The 17,144-nt window shown below is 42.5% G+C and overlaps 3 protein-coding genes across 3 annotated transcripts in view; 2 read left to right on the top strand and 1 right to left on the bottom strand.

Moving 5' to 3' along the window:
* Positions 1 to 8,035, top strand: part of znf292b (zinc finger protein 292b) — a gene marked incomplete at its 5' end in the record, with an annotated part of 34,088 nt that extends 26,053 nt beyond the window's left edge. The window contains one exon of the mRNA XM_084313802.1: positions 285 to 8,035. Within this exon, the coding sequence (XP_084169928.1) occupies positions 285 to 7,634 (7,350 nt within the window). The 3' untranslated portion in view covers positions 7,635 to 8,035. The remainder of the gene's footprint in view (positions 1 to 284) is intronic.
* Positions 8,036 to 8,281: 246 nt separating this feature from the next.
* Positions 8,282 to 10,816, bottom strand: gjb7 (gap junction protein beta 7). Its single transcript, XM_084314895.1, has 2 exons — positions 10,679 to 10,816; positions 8,282 to 9,441 (listed from the first exon to the last, which is right to left on the bottom strand). The coding sequence occupies exon 2, from the start codon at positions 9,418 to 9,420 to the stop codon at positions 8,644 to 8,646; it is 777 nt and encodes a 258-aa protein (XP_084171021.1). The 5' UTR covers positions 9,421 to 9,441; positions 10,679 to 10,816; the 3' UTR covers positions 8,282 to 8,643.
* Positions 10,817 to 11,973: 1,157 nt separating this feature from the next.
* On the top strand, positions 11,974 to 12,608 carry smim8 (small integral membrane protein 8). Its single transcript, XM_084314002.1, has 2 exons — positions 11,974 to 12,255; positions 12,372 to 12,608. Exons 1-2 carry the CDS (start codon positions 12,124 to 12,126, stop codon positions 12,528 to 12,530), a joined length of 291 nt encoding a protein of 96 aa, XP_084170128.1. The 5' UTR covers positions 11,974 to 12,123; the 3' UTR covers positions 12,531 to 12,608.
* The last annotated feature ends 4,536 nt before the right edge of the window (positions 12,609 to 17,144 follow it).

Genomic DNA, 17,144 nt, shown 5'->3' with positions numbered 1-17,144 from the left:
AGATAATGTTGTTTTATACCAACTATGCAATAGGTTTCTTAAATGATGGGTCTCTTAAAAACGGGGATCTCTGTTCTCTCTCTGATGGGTTCTTGGTTCCTGGTTGTGTTACTATCTGCACTTTCCCCTAGCTAAAGAAAGAGAAAATACTTGTGGATGATGTATGAGCCGGTTTTCCCTAAAACCTTTTTTCTTTTTAACAAGATAATCCTTTAATTTGGTCGTTGACTTTCTATCACAAAAATGATGTATCTCTCACAGCCTCACATTTTCTTGTTTTCCAGGTTGACAGCATTGGACTGTCAGTTTGCATCGACATGTGCGTAAGGGCTCTACAGATGGAATCAAGTGATGGAAACAGCAAGGCCACTATTTGCAAAACAATCTCCTGCTTGCTGCCTACCGACCTGGAAGTGAAGCGAGCTTGTCAACTAACAGAATTCCTCCTGGAGCCCACAGTGGATTCTTATTATGCCGTGGAGACACTTTACAATGAGCCGGATCAGAAGCTGGAGGAGGAGAATATGCCTGTACCTAACTCGCTACGCTGTGAGCTCCTGCTGGTGTTCAAAACCCAGTGGCCTTTTGACCCAGAATTCTGGGACTGGAAGACACTGAAGCGTCAGTGTCTGGCACTTATGGGCGAGGAGGCCTCCATCGTGTCCTCTATTGACTTGCTGAACGACAGCGAGAGCCCAGAGGCCCCCGAGGACGATGTAAACCCTGATCAGGAGGGATTCAGGGACGTCACTGACTGCTTTGTGAATACCACCAACGAGCTGATGGAAATAACAGACAAGAGACAGAAGAACAGGCAGGTAAAGAAACTGAGAGAAAAGGGTTTCATATCTGCCAGATTTAGGAACTGGCAGGCTTACATGCAGTACTGTGTTTTGTGTGACAAGGAGTTCCTTGGTCACAGGATTGTACGTCACGCACAGACTCATTTAAGAGGTGGAATTTATAGCTGCCCGATATGCGTAGAGACTTTTACCTCGAAAGACACATTGGTTCCCCATGTAGCATCACATGTCAAGCAGTCATGTAAGGAGAGACTGACGGCAATGAAAACAAATAAGAAATTGGCAAATCCTAAAACAGCAGCTCCCGTTATTGCGGCATTAAAAGCAAAAACAGAAAATCAACTTCACACAAAAGAAAACGGTGATTTCCACGACCATAATGGGGGTCTGACGGAAGCCAAAGTCTCTGGGTTCAACTTTGTTGAGGACAACATATGCCCCGTTACCAACTGCCGAAAGGGCTTCAAGTTCTTGAAGAATCTTCTTGCACATGTTAAGGGTCATGGGGACAACGACGAGGCAAGGCGCTATCTTGACATGCAGAACAAAAAGGTTATTTGTCAGTACTGTCGTCGCCAGTTTGTTAACGTCACCCACCTTAATGATCATTTGCAAGTCCACTGTGGTGTGAAACCTTACATTTGTATACAGTTGAATTGCAAGGCCAGCTTCCTGTCCAACCCTGAACTCATGGTGCACAGGAAAGAGCATCCTGTGTTTAAAGCCAGGTGCATGTTTCCAAACTGTGGAAAGATCTTCAACGAAGCCTTCAAACTTTATGACCACGAGGCTCAACATTACAACACATTTACTTGTAAAATCCCTGACTGTGGAAAGGTGTTTCACTCTCAGACACAATTGGATTTCCACCAGGAGGAACATGTCACAGAAGAGGTGGAAATTCCACCACAGTTCATGACAGAGGAACAGACGTTGCAGGAAGCGGAACACAAACACACTCCATCACTGATTGAGAGAATGCTTTCTGATCAAGCTACCCTTTCACAGGAGATGTCCCTAGACTCTGAGAACTGTATTGATGAGAATTCTGTTGAACCAGACGATGTAAGGGTGCCACACACTATTGATAGTTTGCCATCCTCTTCTCGAGGACCTGTGCATAACTTGCAAACTTTTGAACAATATGCAGTGAAAAGTGAACCACCAGATATGTTCCCCATCAGTCACTATTCAGATAATTCTGTGATTCAGTCTATGAATTCACACTTCCCTGACCCAAATCAACTCTCCAACACATCAACTGGTCCAGATGCTCATTCATTTGATTATTTTAGCCCTGCTCCACACAATCAAGTAATGCCCCCATTTGAACCTACTGTGGGTGATTTCTCACATGCCCAGCACACTAATGTCATGCAAGGTCATTCACAGATATTCTCTAATAATGGAAATGTTGGCTCCATGAGATACAACTCTGACTGCAATGTGTCATTACCAGAGCAGCTCCAAGCCATGTGTGGTAACAACCTGTTACCAGCAGGCCCGTCCCGGGACAACATGCCACCAGCGATGTCTCAACCACTTCCCCCAGCGGTAGCCCTTCTGCCGCCGTCTGGGAACAGGCCAGAAAACACAATGGCATACCCGAGCACTTCTGCTCTCCCTACATTAGAGAAAGAGAGACATCATTGTGCATTTGAAACATGTACGAGGAACTACAGCTCATACAGAAGTGCTACGAAGCACATGAAAGCTGTTCATCCAGAATTTTATAATCAGTGGTTGCTGGCCAAAAGAAACAACAAGACCCCTAGGGCTATACCTCTGAGTGTGCCCTCAGTTGGAAAGTGTAACCCTGTGGCTCCGCTTCAAAACCAACAGGGCAAGGGAGTCTTGATGCATGGAGCTCAGAAGCAGAATGTCATCCAACCAGCCCCTTATACCAACATGGGTCCAAGCTCAAGCTACCCTCTCAGTTCCCACTCGTCTATTCAAGGCCCGAATGCTCCGATACATATGGAGAATATCTTGAGTCCTATTGTTCTGTCTCAGTTAAGAAGCACCTCAGTGCAGTCTCAAGTTGCCCCTAGTCAACAATGGCATACAACACCTGGTAATGAACAGATTTCAAACTGTGGCTCCTCTCAAGGTTATCCATCCAACATTCAAGGGATGCCGCAAATTAACTCCACCGGTGGCGCTTTGGGACATGGACTTCTATCTTGCCACATGATGGGATCCAACATGGGCAACGCAGCAGAGTTACTACAACCGACACCAATGGAGAATGCCCTGCAGCCCGTTTTGCCCTCCTACATGGACCGTATTAAAGGACTGTCGCATCAAATGGGAAAGTCTTTACCTCCTTATGCATCGTCGATGCAAAGCAGCTCTGTCTCTAATGCCAGTGTCCGAGAAATGGCAACGAAAACAAAGAATCGCGTTCGGTCTAAAATCCCACCTTCAAATGGAGCGTGCCAAGCAAGTAGTAACGATCCATCCCAAAACGACGAGGCCATTGCTGGAGACGGCACTGAAATTCCAAAGAGAGCCAAAAGAAACAGAAGGACAAAGTGGCCGGCCATTATCAGAGATGGCAAATTCATCTGTTGCAGGTGTTTTAGAGAGTTTGAAAGTCCCAAATCACTTGGAGGCCATTTGTCCAAGCGTTCCCACTGCAAAGCGTATGAAGAGGCGGAACTGAGTGCTGCCTTGCCAATGTCATTCCTTGATCTTCTCAATTCGGAGCAAACCATTAACGCGCTTCAGCCACCAGCAGCCTACGATCCCTCTGTTGCTTATGAGGAGAAGCCTTGTAAGTCAGTTCTACATGGTTCAACAGGTCCAAAAGAATTCCCATCTTCTAATTACCCACAAGCTAGTTTGCCTTCCTATGGAAACAGTGACTCAAATGATGACCTTCTTAAGCAAATCATGGCTAGTTCAAACATTTCTGAACTATTTGAGCAACCGGCTGTTCCCCAGCCAACATTCCAAAATCCATGTGGGCTCTATGGAGCCGGAGAACGCTTGCCAGAGAGCTCAGTCATACAGCACACTGGAAACATCCAGGTGAAGAGGGAGGATGAATCCTATATGGCTCATTATCCCCAGGCAAGTGTTTCAACGAACATCCGGGTGAAGAGGGAAGATGAATCCTATATGGCTCATTACCCCCAGGCAAGGGTTTCAACGAACATCCAGGTGAAGAGGGAGGATGAATCCTATATGGCTCATTACCCCCAGGCAAGTGTTTCAACGTTTGGCACAAGCGATTTCTCTGACCCTCTTCTCTCACGGATCCTCTCGGAAAACTCACCTGCTGCTCCTCTTGGCCACCTTCCCACAGACCAGGTTTTGTCTGAAGGGATGCTCCGTGATGGGCATCTCTCGGTAATGGCCAGTCTAATAACACCAAATATTATTTCAAACTCAATGAAGCATTCATTGTCACCGGACCCTCAACACAGTCCGGCATCAACGAGTGGCAAGCAAGTTGACGCACTGCGGAGGAGTTTTGAACAAGACGTCAAGAAGAGATTGCGGGATCAGATTTTGGCCGGTGACTTTCAACGTCGAAAAGGTTCATCTCATTCGGCCAACACTGATTCTAATGGCAGTTTAAAGAGTCCCATGTCATTAAGTCCAACGCCCAGTATTTCAAAACAGGCCGTACTTCATCAAGTGATTCAGTATTCAAAACATATTGACGCAAATATTGGAGGACAGTTCCAAGAAGAAAACTCAGGAATCACCCCTGCCTTCTCTGCCCAAATTCAAGGAGTGGCCAGCATGCAGAATATGACTGGTTTTAGAGAAGCATCTACCCAACAGCATGACATGCTGACACCAACAAGCATAGTGGAAAATGATTGTGATCTTGGTCCCACTCAGTCACCTGCAAATCAACATGTGATGATGGAAATTCAGACTGCATTTGAAACCCTTAATTTGGACAGAGAGATTTGTGATCAAACATTGTCCTCCATGACACCTATCCGCACTGACACGCAGCGTGAAACTGAGTCGGCTATGATTGAGTCACAAAACTCACAAAACTCAACCTTTGTCAAGCCCTTCGCCTGTGATTCTGAAAACTGTACGTTTAGGTTCAATTCAAATGAGGCACTTATGAGACACCTTCACAAAAGTCACAACTATACAGTCGAAATGATGAGCTCTCTGAGGAAAAAGCAAGGAAAGATTGCCCCATTCTGCTGTCAAAAATGTAGTAAGACATTTACCCGTAACTCAAACCTCCGGGCTCACTATAGTTCAGCTCACAAATTGTCACCTGAAGAAATTGCAGATCTGGATATGAAGCGCAAGTTAGCCAAAACCATCGGTTCTCACAATAATCCGAACCAAATGAGTGGAAGTGGAAATCCAACTCCAGTGACTCAGACAGCAGCCATTGCTACTAACTCTCTAATGGAAAAGGGTACACATCCATATTCATTACAGAATATGATCAAACAAGAATACCCATCATCACCACCTTTTGGACAGCATCCTAACACGGATATAATGAATCAGAGATCTCGCAATGAGAATTTCTCCATGGAGATTCAGCCGCTGCAAAGAACACAGGTGCACAACCAAGCACAGAATCCAACGGCGACAATGTCAGGACACCAAGCACTGGCCATGCATCCCGTACAAACAGGCCCTGATGCAGCAGAGCGGTGGTCAGATGGACAGCATGCACCTGTTGCGACAGTTTCTTCTCCATACATGCCAGGTCAACGTGCCGGTCAACATGCTGGAAAACATACCAGTCAACATGCCGGTCAAAATGCTGGACAACATGCAGGTCAACATGCTGGACAACATGCTGGACAACATACCAGTCAACATACCACTCAACATGCTGGACAACATATCAGTCAACATGCTGGTCAACATACCAGTCAACATGGTGGTCAACATGCTGGACAACATACCAGTCAACATGCCGGTCAATATGCCAGAGACCATGCCGGTCAACATGCTGGACAACATACCAGTCAACATGCTGGACAACATACCGTTCAACATGCCAGAGACCATGCTGGTCAATATGCCGGTCAACATGCCGGACAACATGCCAGAGACCATGCGCTAGCAGTGTCAACTCCTGTGACCCAGCCTCCCTCTGGTCCCCTTCAGGGTAGTATGCCCCAATCTCTCGATACACACAGAATGGTTCAACCCAAATTTGAGAAGCCGAATATGGATGTTCCTAAGAAGATGAAGGAGAAGAGGCAAGATTCCAATGATGCTTTTAGTATTTACAGACCGTACCGCTGCGTTCATCAAGGATGCATAGCGGCCTTTACCATCCAGCATAATTTGATCCTCCATTACAGGGCTGTTCACCAGTCCGCTCTGTCTGAATTTGAAGTGAACCAGGAACACGATGAGAGTGATGATGTGGATGACTCAAACGCCCAGGAGGACGAAGAACCAGAGAGTAATGTTATTGAAGTGTTTGAATTCAGATGTCTGGAGAAAGACTGTTGTCGAGTATTCACAGAAGTTCCCAACCTTTTGCAGCATTACCTCCAACTCCATGAGTTCAGTCTGGATAAGGCTGGTACTCTTATGTCCAACATCAACAGGTTCGCTTGTGATCAACCCGGATGCACAGCATCCTTCACTGCTTTCTGGAAGTACATTGGACATGTTAAAAAGGAGCATGAAAATGTGAAATTATCCAAAGCTGAAACCGCAAGTGTGATGTTTGAATGTGATATTGAAGGCTGTGACCGTGCCTACGCCACCAAGTCCAACCTGCTCAGACACACTATGAAAAAGCATAATGACATCTACCAACTTAAGCAGGCGAATCAACAGATGGGTGAAGAGGATGCAAAACAAAACTCAAAGAATTCCCATTATCAAATCACTAAGCCGAGCAATGGAAAAGAGAACATAGAGAGCAATAAAAAGATAGAGAGCGACAAAAGGAAAAATGACAGGGAAAAACCCCAACACTGGACTAAATATGGAAAACCCTCATTGAAATCTAAGGAGGAAGCATCTGCAATGTGTGTAAAGGGATACACTCTGCAATACCCCTGCATGATCAAGAGTTGTGAGGCTGTCACAAGATCGGAACGAAGCATAATGAAACACTACGTCGGACATGGACTCTCCGAGAAGTACCTCGAGGAACAGAGGAGCCATTTCATCTTCTGCAAAAAGCTCTCCAGACAGAAGTCACGCTCAGTCAGGAGTGATGACTCTAGGTCAGAGAATACTTCTGACCAATCGGAGCCTGAATACACAGCAGACATTGGCCTAAATGAGTATGAATATACAAAACCTGTCTTGCGCAAAAGGGTGACAACCACAGAGAGTCCTGAACTGTTTGACGGCCAACTGTCCAATGACGATGACAGTTCCGAAACCGCTTCCGACTGCTCTGTAGTGGTTAGACGCAAAAGAGGACGTCCACGAAAACTGATCGAAAAAATCATCAAGCGGAAGAGGGCACCAAGATCAACGAGGAGCAAAGTAGATTATCAAGGAGATGACGGGTCGGATACGTCCTCCTGCCCCGCCCTGCCACAGGAGGAACCAAGTGCACCAATTAACTCTTTTAAACCCATGGGATTTGAGGTGTCCTTCTTGAAGTTCTTGGAACAATCAAATGAGTCTGAACAGTCCCTGCCGAGGAAGATTCAGCTGTCAACAATGTTACGGAAAACATCTGATGCATATTTGCACGCCAAAGACTCCCGCATCGAGTTCAGCAACCCTCAAAAGTTGGAATCGCTTAACAATGTGAAAATTATAGTCAACGGAGCCTATTCTGATGTCTCTGATCTTCTGTTGAAACAGCTACAGGAAATGCAGCCCATGGTAATATTAGAAAAAAACAATTAAGTTTAAAAACCTTTTAAAAGCCTACTCAGGAGTAGAATGATTCGAATTTCCTGAAGATTGGTGACCTAACCATTATTTATTTTATATTTAATCATTAACGTTTTTAAAATGTACTGTAATATCGGCTCTTCAGCCTTCAATCTATGAATTTCCCCTGCCTTTTTATAGAAAGCTGTTTAGCATGTAGCCTATTTGTATTTATGAAGCACCCCAGCAGAGGACTTGTGAGCTTATGTCATCTTAATTATCCCTATGGGACTACTTCATAGCTAAATGAACACTAAAATGGCTTGTGATGTTGTGTATAGTTTGTGATTGGTCTTAGTAAACAGACCTTGTAAATCTGGAGATGTTGACAATTTGCTGTTTGTATATAATGTTTTGAATCATGAAAGAACCAGCAGTCCTTTTAATTTAAAGATAAACAGCTTTTATTACAACTTGTTTTCCTCATTGTGATTTATTTGTATTGTGTGTGTGTGTGTGTGTGTGTGTGTGTGTATATATAAAATGACTATATAAAGACATCACCACACTGGACATTACAAAAATATGAAGTAGTTCAGATCAGGGTAAGGGGAGTAAATTGCAGCAACATTTCAGTGCTCACACAGGTACAATTCTTAGCATGCACAACAATATACACAAGTGATTATACATCTTCATAAGCAAAAAAAAAAAAAACATGACATTCAAGGCACACTTTTTTGTAAATGCGTGAATTTAACCATTCACAAAGATGTATAGCATTTGTGAAAAAGGACACTGAATTTTATGGAGAAATTGATTTCTGTTTTATTGCGTTTACTCACAGTAATGAGGAGGAATCGCAGGTCTTTCAGGTTATGTTTTAGATGAGAGTATGGACTATCTCATATTTACATTTAACCCCGCTTTCACTGCCGCACTACCAAACGGTTAACCCTTTCACTGCCACACAACAGCAGGTTAACTCTCCCCTTCGGTAGTGTGTAAAGGGTTAACCTTCTGTAGTGTGGCAGTGAAAGTGTTAAGAGGGGACAGGTTCACTTTCTTTTGCAGACGATGCACGTTTTGAGCTTGTTTCTGTGTTTGGTGTCGGCTGGGTTGTGGCTGAGTTTACAATAGAAACGGATGGATGACAGTGAGTCTTCCCCACAGGGGTATACCGTTTGCTGAAACATTTCCAGCACTGTTTATATATGATATACGTCATCTCGGCCAAATTAAGCACAATACACAAAATGGATGTGCAGCCCATGATGTACAGGAAGACCTTCTTCTCTGTGGCTTTGGCAATGTAGCAGTCCACCGTGTTCGGACAAGGGCTCAGGCTGCAGCGGAGCAGTATAGGAACATCAAAGCCACTGTATAGAAAATAAAAGGCGAGCAGAGAGCCCACCTCGAAGGTGGTCTTGAAGACAAGGCTGGCGATGTAGGTGCAGAGCAGGCCTCCGTCCAGTCTGCCTTTGTCCTCGTAGAGTTTGCGCCCGTGCTTGCTCTCCCTGTACTCTCTGTAGGCCACATGCAGGGCGACTAATAGTGAGGGAGTGGACACCATGATTAATTGGAGAGCCCATAGGCGGATCTGTGAAATGGGGAAGAAGTGGTCGAAGCACACGTTCTCACAGCCGGGCTGTTGAGTGTTGCAGACAAAGTCTTTGTTCTCGTCTTTCCACACCTGCTCGGCTGCCGCGGCGTACACCAGGATGCGGCAAATGAAGAGGATGGAAAGCCAGATGCGCCCGATGACAGTGGAGTACTTGTTTACCCCACTCAGAACGTTCTCCAAGAAACTCCAGTTCATTTTCCCCTCTAGCGTACTGTCCTGTAAGGGAAGATATTATTTGGTAGGCTTCAAATTATTCTTTATAAGTTATGTGCACATTTATTTGTAATTTGATTGATTGATTGAAAACTTGATTGCAGAATGGGTACAATACAGTAGAGCTCAATACAAACCACTGCTAAGAGGATGAAGACCAGAAAAAGACTTTCGTCTTGTTTACATAAGGGTCATCCATTTTCAATTCATCAGGAGATTTATATTTTTTATTCAGGGGAAATGAGGCAGGACACTAATATCACATATTTAACTTTTTTACCTCCCTTCTCTCAGCCACCCATGTCATACTGCTGAGCCAATGTATATTATACATGAGTAATCAATCAGTAACATGTTAATCATAAGCCTACTACTCAAGCAACATGCAGTTACATTATTTTACCTTCAATTATATCTGCCATGGGTTTGCTGTTTTTATGTTTTATGACATGACCAGGATCTGTCTTTTAGAAAGAAATGTAGAATGTCATAGTAAGGCTATTTTCCTACCAAATTATTCTTAACCCAATAATGTCCACAGTGGAATTTTATAATTTCCTTTACAGCATGCAAAGTACTAGCTGAGCTGAGCACAAATCAGTAGATTTCTTTCAAATTGGTCAACATATAAGTCTTCAGCATTAATATATATTGTATTTATGTCTGGGTTTCATACATAAATGACCAACGGCTATTTAGAGTCCCACAGGTTTTTTCTGTTAAGAGATGGTAGAAACAAAATTTTATGTGAACTGTCGAGACTAGCCTATACAAAACAACATAAAAAGATTTATTTCACATAATATGAAATGCATATATCATGCCATACTTGCTACACAAATGTATTTATTTGTTTATAAGATTACTGTATCTCAAAAACTACAAGGTGTTATATCAAATGCTTGGTACCGTTGGATTCAGAACAAGTTTAATTTTAATAATTTATATATACTATTAGAAATTTGAATCTAATCTGATATAGCTTTTTTAAACATTCAACTTTGTCTACCAATTTAGGCATGATAAATAGGTGAAATCAAAAACTTGTTTTTGTTTTCTGTAGCCACATGTTCTCACAGCAAACTTTGTGTTACTACCTCTAACATAATATCTAAAATATTGTAGTTGAGTCCGCATTTCAAATACAGAGCAGTCCTACAGGTTGACAAGATGGCCAATCCCAATATGGACATAGAATGCATTAACAGTGCGAGAGAAGAGATGACAAAAATGCACTTACCTGTTAAGCATATGTTTTTATTTCTCTGTCCCACCGCTGACGCATCGCACCTGCTGCAGGCAGGTAGTCAAGACTACAGTGCACACCTTATGTAACCACAAGAGCCTATTTGAATAGCTAGTTCAACAGAGAAACACAAAAAAAAAAATTTCAAGTAGGCTGCTTTAAAAGTGGTATATGACTGTGTCCAAACATGCCAAAACCTTAACATGCCATTATTAAATTAAATAACCAACACGGATAGATTTCAAGTTAGCTTGTATATGCATTTTACACCGGTCTGGCAGCTTACCACCCAGCATCACCATGGTCACTGCACAATGCAAACAGCCTTGTTTGGAGTGAAACTGGATGTGAGGTGAGATATGCCTGTCAAAGGAAACTGGTTATATAATTTCATTTTTGTTGCTATTCTCTTTGTAGCTTGTGGGCCCATGCGATGACACTAATCGTGTAATTTTAATGAGAGTGGACGGTGTTTCATTACCCTGGTTATTAATAATGTACCCAGGCCTGAAGATGCCTCCCTGAAGGAATCTAGAACGTCTGCATCCCTTCTGTTGTCAATAATCTATTTTTCTACTTCCTGCTAAATTTTGTGGCTTCAATTGTGTAATAATATAGGCCTAATATAATAATAACCAATGATGCAGTGATAAAATAAAAAGTGAGTAAACTATTAACTCCAGCCATTTATCACAGTAACACCAATAATCACTACAAACAAATTATATATTTTATATATAATACTTTTTTTTGTATATAATATGGTGCCATTTAATTTCCTCAAACTGATGCAAGTCAACAATTAAAAACGTGGGTAAAGTAGGTGGGATTAGTATCCACCACATCTCTGATAATGACTATTGATGTTTTTTTGTCTACAGTATTAGTTTAGTTTTAGTTTATTTATTTAGCACATTATTTAAAAACAGTGCTAGGAGGGAACGAAGCCCAGAGGGCTTGTATAAAGTTCCACTCCCATCCCATCAATGTCCATAATCAAATATGAACGTAATACATGTAAACATGGTCAAGAAAAAGAACACAAAACAAGATAAGAGACATAAGGCAAACACGAAAAATGGAAGATAGACAAGGCTATATATCATGTTCAAAACACATCAACAAGAGCCAATAACTAGAAGGAAAAAAGTACAAGAAGGCAAAGGAGAGGAGAATAACATAATGAAAAATATATAATGAAGTATTCCAACCACGTGGTGGCGCTGTGTCATTTTAGATCTACAACTCTCACTTTGTGATTCTTCAGTCACTCGTTGTTTGTGATGACTTTCAAGTAAACATGGCTGCGCGCAGATATAGTATAGCCAACATAATATAGACCAACATCTGCTATGTTCCGTTGAGACGGCTGTGCTATTTGGGTACAGTTTGTTCTCTGGTCGTTTATCGGACAAGTGTCCCTTGTATTGACGCTGGACATGTCATCACCGGAGTCTGGAAGTGGAAAAGAGGTTCCCAGGGAACAAGGAGGATTCAAAACGCCTGGGCTGAGAAGCGCACGGACAACCACTTTCTTCCGTGCTTTCAATCCCGAGCTCTTCATCAAACCAGTATGCAAGCCTGACTTTATGTATAACTTGTGGAAAGCTATTCTCATCATTGTGTTAGGTGTGTTATACGTCTATAGTAATTTCCATTTGATACTTAACGTGACATTGTTTTGCAGAACAAGCCGGTGATGGCATTTGGACTTGTGACCATTACGTTCTGCGTGGGGTACCTGGGATACTTGCACGCCACGAAAGATAACGACCAACAACTCTATGAGGCTGTTGACAGCGAGGGGGAGAGATCCATGCGAAGAAAGAGCTCCAAATGGGAATGAAAGCGGACAGATGTGCGTGCATATATAATGGCTGTTGCTAAATAAAACGTGATTGAATCGTATCCCTTAATTATGTAACGTGGCTTGTGCGTCAATTTGTGAACATCATGCTTGATTGATTTATTGATTGATTGAAAATTGTATTAACAGATTGCAGAATGGGTACAGTACAGTACAGCTCAATACATACAATTGTAAGGGGATGCAGACCAGAGAAAGACTTTCGTCTTGTTTACATCAGGGTCCCGGGTCCCCATTTTCAATTCATAACATATATGACATACATGACATACAGATAGACAGTACTGGCATCTATACATTTATGACATACCAGATTTGCAAATACAGTACTGTTTGTGATACGAAAAGAGTCCAGAAAAGAGAGTATATACATTTGACATAGGAACTGTACATTGGAGGAGGTTGGGGGGGGGGGGGGGGGGGGGGGTTGGGTAGGAGGAGTGGGTGGGGGACTGAACAAGCAAAACATGCGAAAAGAATGTCTGAATAAAGCACATCATTTTTGTATCGTGAACCGAGTCAACAGATTTCAGTGAAGAATGAGACGGGTAAGTTCAACATTGAAGAAATCCTTAAAGCAAGCCACAGTTCTATGTTATTTGTGGTTATCCAACAGCACTGCAGAACGCACCAGGACCAGCGTCAACCTGCTATGTAGTAGTTGCCAGTAGATAAATCTATCTTATTGTATTACGTTAAGGTAGCAACTTTGACTTTATTGAACATGTTGCGTAGGCTGGGGAATTGTTTCCCACTCAATTTGAGAAATTGCATATTAGTATGCCTGTACATTATCTGAACAGATGGTGGAGGTAAACGGTACCCTATCCCCCCCCCTCACAGTGAGCTGTGGTGTTCCACAAGGAAGCATACTAGGACCGCTACTGTTCCTAATTTATGCAAATGACATGTCGTCAGCTTGTGACTGCAACTTGTTCCTGTTTGCGGACGACTCAGCCCTGCTGGTCTCTGACAAGAACAAGTTACAGGTTGAAAAAACCCTCACCTCGGAACTAGGCAGAATCTGCATATGGCTCGCTGATAACAAACTATCATTACACATGGGCAAAACAGAGTCCATTCTCTTCGGTTCAAATAACAAACTCAGCAAGACCGACGGCTTCTCAGTTACAGTGGGTGACAATATTGTCACAAGGAAAGATGAAATTACCTACCTGGGTTCCATCCTAGAGGCTAATCTCTCCTGTGACAAAATGGCATCCAATGTAATAAAAAAAGTCAACCAACGAACTCGATTCTTGTACCGGATCTCCTCTCTGGTAAACAAGAACACCCTGAAGACTCTGGCAGGAGCACTCATTCAGGGGTACTACGACTATGCTTGCACCTCATGGTACCAAAGCACCTCAAAGGCGCTAAAAACAAAATTACAAACATCTCAAAACAAACTGGTCAGACTACTGCTTGACCTTACTCCTAGAACCCACCTCACCCCTGCCCACTTTGACAACCTAGGATGGCTTAGAGTAGACGACAGAGTACAACAACTTGCAATGGGCCTGGTCTACAAGATACACTACACGACCAAGGTACCCATGTACATGTCAAAATACTTCCCAAAGGTCAGTGAATACCACGATCACAACACCAGAGGGAGCTCCACAAATCATGTTAAACCCAGATTCGGCTCAAATAAGGGACTAAACACGTTTCGCAATTATGCCACATCAATGTGGAACGCCCTACCCAAAGCTGTAAAGGAATGTGGATCACTACCCACTTTCAAAACCTCTCTCAAGGGACACCTACGGGAGACTGCAATTCAACACTGGCCCCTGTAAATATCCTAACCCAACCCCCTCCAATGTACAGTCATTTACCTAGTATGGTTTTGTCAATAGTTCAATGTACAATTGTGTTTGTTTGTACAGTGTCTCCCCCCCCCCCCCCCCCTCAATGTACAGTGTTACTTGTTTATACAGTGTGCCCCCCGCCCCCCCCCCCCCCCCAACCACCTCCAATGTAAATTACCCAGTATGGTTGTCAATATCCCAATGTACCCAACCCCCCCCACCCAACCTCCTCCAATGTACAGTTTCTACGTCAAATGTATATACTCCCTTTTCTTGACTCCTTCTGTATCACAAACAGTACTGTATTTGCAAATCTGGTATGTCATAAATGTATAGATGTAGCAGTACTGACTATCTGTATGTCATGTATGTCATATATGTCTATATGAATTGAAAATGGGGGACCCTGATGGAAACAAGACAAACGTCTTTCTCAGGTCTGCATCCCCTTAACAATTGTATGTATTGAGCCGTACTGTATTGTACCCATTCTGCAATCTGTTAAATAAAGTTTTCATTCAAATAAAGTTTTCATTCATTCATTCATTCATCTACATGCAGGCCTTTAATAATAAGGACTGCAATATAATTTCAAATGCTAACTGAATGTACCGTACTACATGAGCCATGCATGGTAATGTTATCTATGTCTTGCTGAGAAACTGATAGATGGCAAACATTAAACTTTTGCTGATCAATCAGAAGCTTGTTTTGACTCCAGCACATTGGATTGGAAATGGATCAATGAGTTTGAAGTGCAGACCTAAAGTTTTAATTTGAGGGTGTGTTGAAAATGTAGCCCTTTTTATGACCCCCCCCCCCCCTCCGCCATTTTAGCGGACCAAAAGCAATTGTACAATGTCTGACCTCGTCATATTTAATATTTGGTTGAAAATTCTTTTTGGTGGTCATTCAAGACATTATTATTTTGTCTTTCCTATTAACAAACCAGAGACCAATTCCCTTCAATACATTTGAATGTGATTTTAGGTGTACAGTGGACTCAACATCAGAATACTCAGTATTGGATAAGTAGTTGACTTCTGAGTGTTATTATGTCCAGTGCCTGGGGGTATAAATCACTCACCATCAGCTGTCCAATTTGTGACTCAAGTCCAAATCCACAAGTCAAATTGTCTCTATTAATATAGCCTACTATTATGTTACATTTTTATATTAAATTTGTGTAATCCACATCTTACATTTTGGTAATTGAATCACTTGGACATTAGAGTCAAATTAAAGAGGAATACATCTAAATTTAAGATAAGATATTCCTTTATTGATCCCCTTGGGGAAATGCAGGCATCATAGCAGCATGGGGGAGGGGAGGTACAGGTCACATACTTATAGTACAATGGAGAAGTACAAATAAAAATAGAATAAAAAGGCAGTGTAAACAATATACAATATAATTAACTCTGGACATGCGCATATGGGCAGCAAGGTGCGAGATGAGGGTATGTATTCCCTCTCAGTTATATTTGCCCTACAATAAATATAGTTACAATATATAATATAAATCTAATCTAATATATAATCTAAAAAAACGAAATGCTAAATATATGCAATATATAATCCAATAGTCTAAATCTAATCTAATATATAATTATAAATGCTAAATATGCTCTGATGAAGTATACAGTATTCACATAAGGTGCAGTATGCATAAGGTAGTATATTGTCCTTTTAGGTGGGAGTCAGCTACTAGGTTCCTATAGGAGTTCGATGTCTGGCAGCAGTCCCTGCCCACTGTTGTGGAGCCTGAGGGCCGCTGGTATGAAGGACTGGCCGAGGCGGTTAGTTGAGTGTCAGGGGGGGGTATGAGTCTGTGACAACATGCTTCTCATCATGACTATAGCTCGTCGTAGAGGGGGTGGGAGGGATTCTCCAGGATAGCAGCCAGCTTCCTTCTCATCCCCCTCTCTGCCACCACCTCTAGTCTGATCAGCTCGACTCCCACCACGGAGCTAGCCTTCCTCACCAGCTTGTTCAGTTTGTTGGTGTCCCTTGAGTTGATGTAGCCCCTACACAGTAGAGGACGCTGGCCACTACAGACTGGTAGAATGACTGCTGGGGACACCAACAAACTGAACCTGCGTCCTCTACTATGCTGTGGCATGCTGGGGACACCAACAAACTGAACAAGCTGGTGAGGAAGGCTTCATTTAATGAGTCATTCCTATGGCCTGGGATAGCGGTTCCCAACATTTTGACCAAAACTGATACAAAATAGGCCACAAACCCCCATTTGATAAGATTTGGCTTAGGGACACCCCCCCCCCCCCCCATCTGTGAATATATTTGTTTTTAGATATGATGAAGTCCAGAGTTCCATTCTGTAGCTGTCTATACTGTAGGTGAGGAGATAACAGTGAATAAATTGAAATCTATGATTAGAATAGTCACTCATATCCAGTTATTGGGGTAATTATTGTGAATAAAATAAGATTAAACTATTCTCCACTTTTCTGGGGACCCCTTAAAAGAAGCAACTCTCTTTAGACAATTGAGTACATACGTTTGTTTTAAAGGGGCTGTAAGTGGTATTTTTTTGTTTGTTAAAATAAGTGGTCTACATGTTAAAATAATAGCTCTACACTACGACACCCATCATCACTTATATAGAGTTTGGTCAGTAACATGGGTCTCCCAGTCCCTCCGCTTTGCAGTAAACACAAAATACATGATCTGGTATCCCGTTCACATTTATCCAATCAGGAGAGAGAACTCCACACTGCAAAAAAGGTCTGACAAAAATAAGAAATGTGGACCCTAC

This window comes from Notolepis coatsorum, assembly GCF_963971535.1.
Source record: "Notolepis coatsorum genome assembly, chromosome: 5".
NCBI lineage: Eukaryota > Metazoa > Chordata > Actinopteri > Aulopiformes > Paralepididae > Notolepis > Notolepis coatsorum.
This window is presented reverse-complemented; position numbering and strand designations above follow the sequence as displayed.

What these genes read in the sequence shown, in the direction of transcription:
- gjb7 (XM_084314895.1), bottom strand. Translation starts at nt 9,420, where the DNA reads ATGAACTGGAGTTTCTTGGAGAACGTTCTGAGTGGGGTAAACAAGTAC.
- smim8 (XM_084314002.1), top strand. Translation starts at nt 12,124, where the DNA reads ATGTCATCACCGGAGTCTGGAAGTGGAAAAGAGGTTCCCAGGGAACAA. An exon ending in CCGAGCTCTTCATCAAACCA is followed by an intron (nt 12,256 to 12,371) that starts GTATGCAAGCCT and finishes ATTGTTTTGCAG; the next exon opens with AACAAGCCGGTGATGGCATT.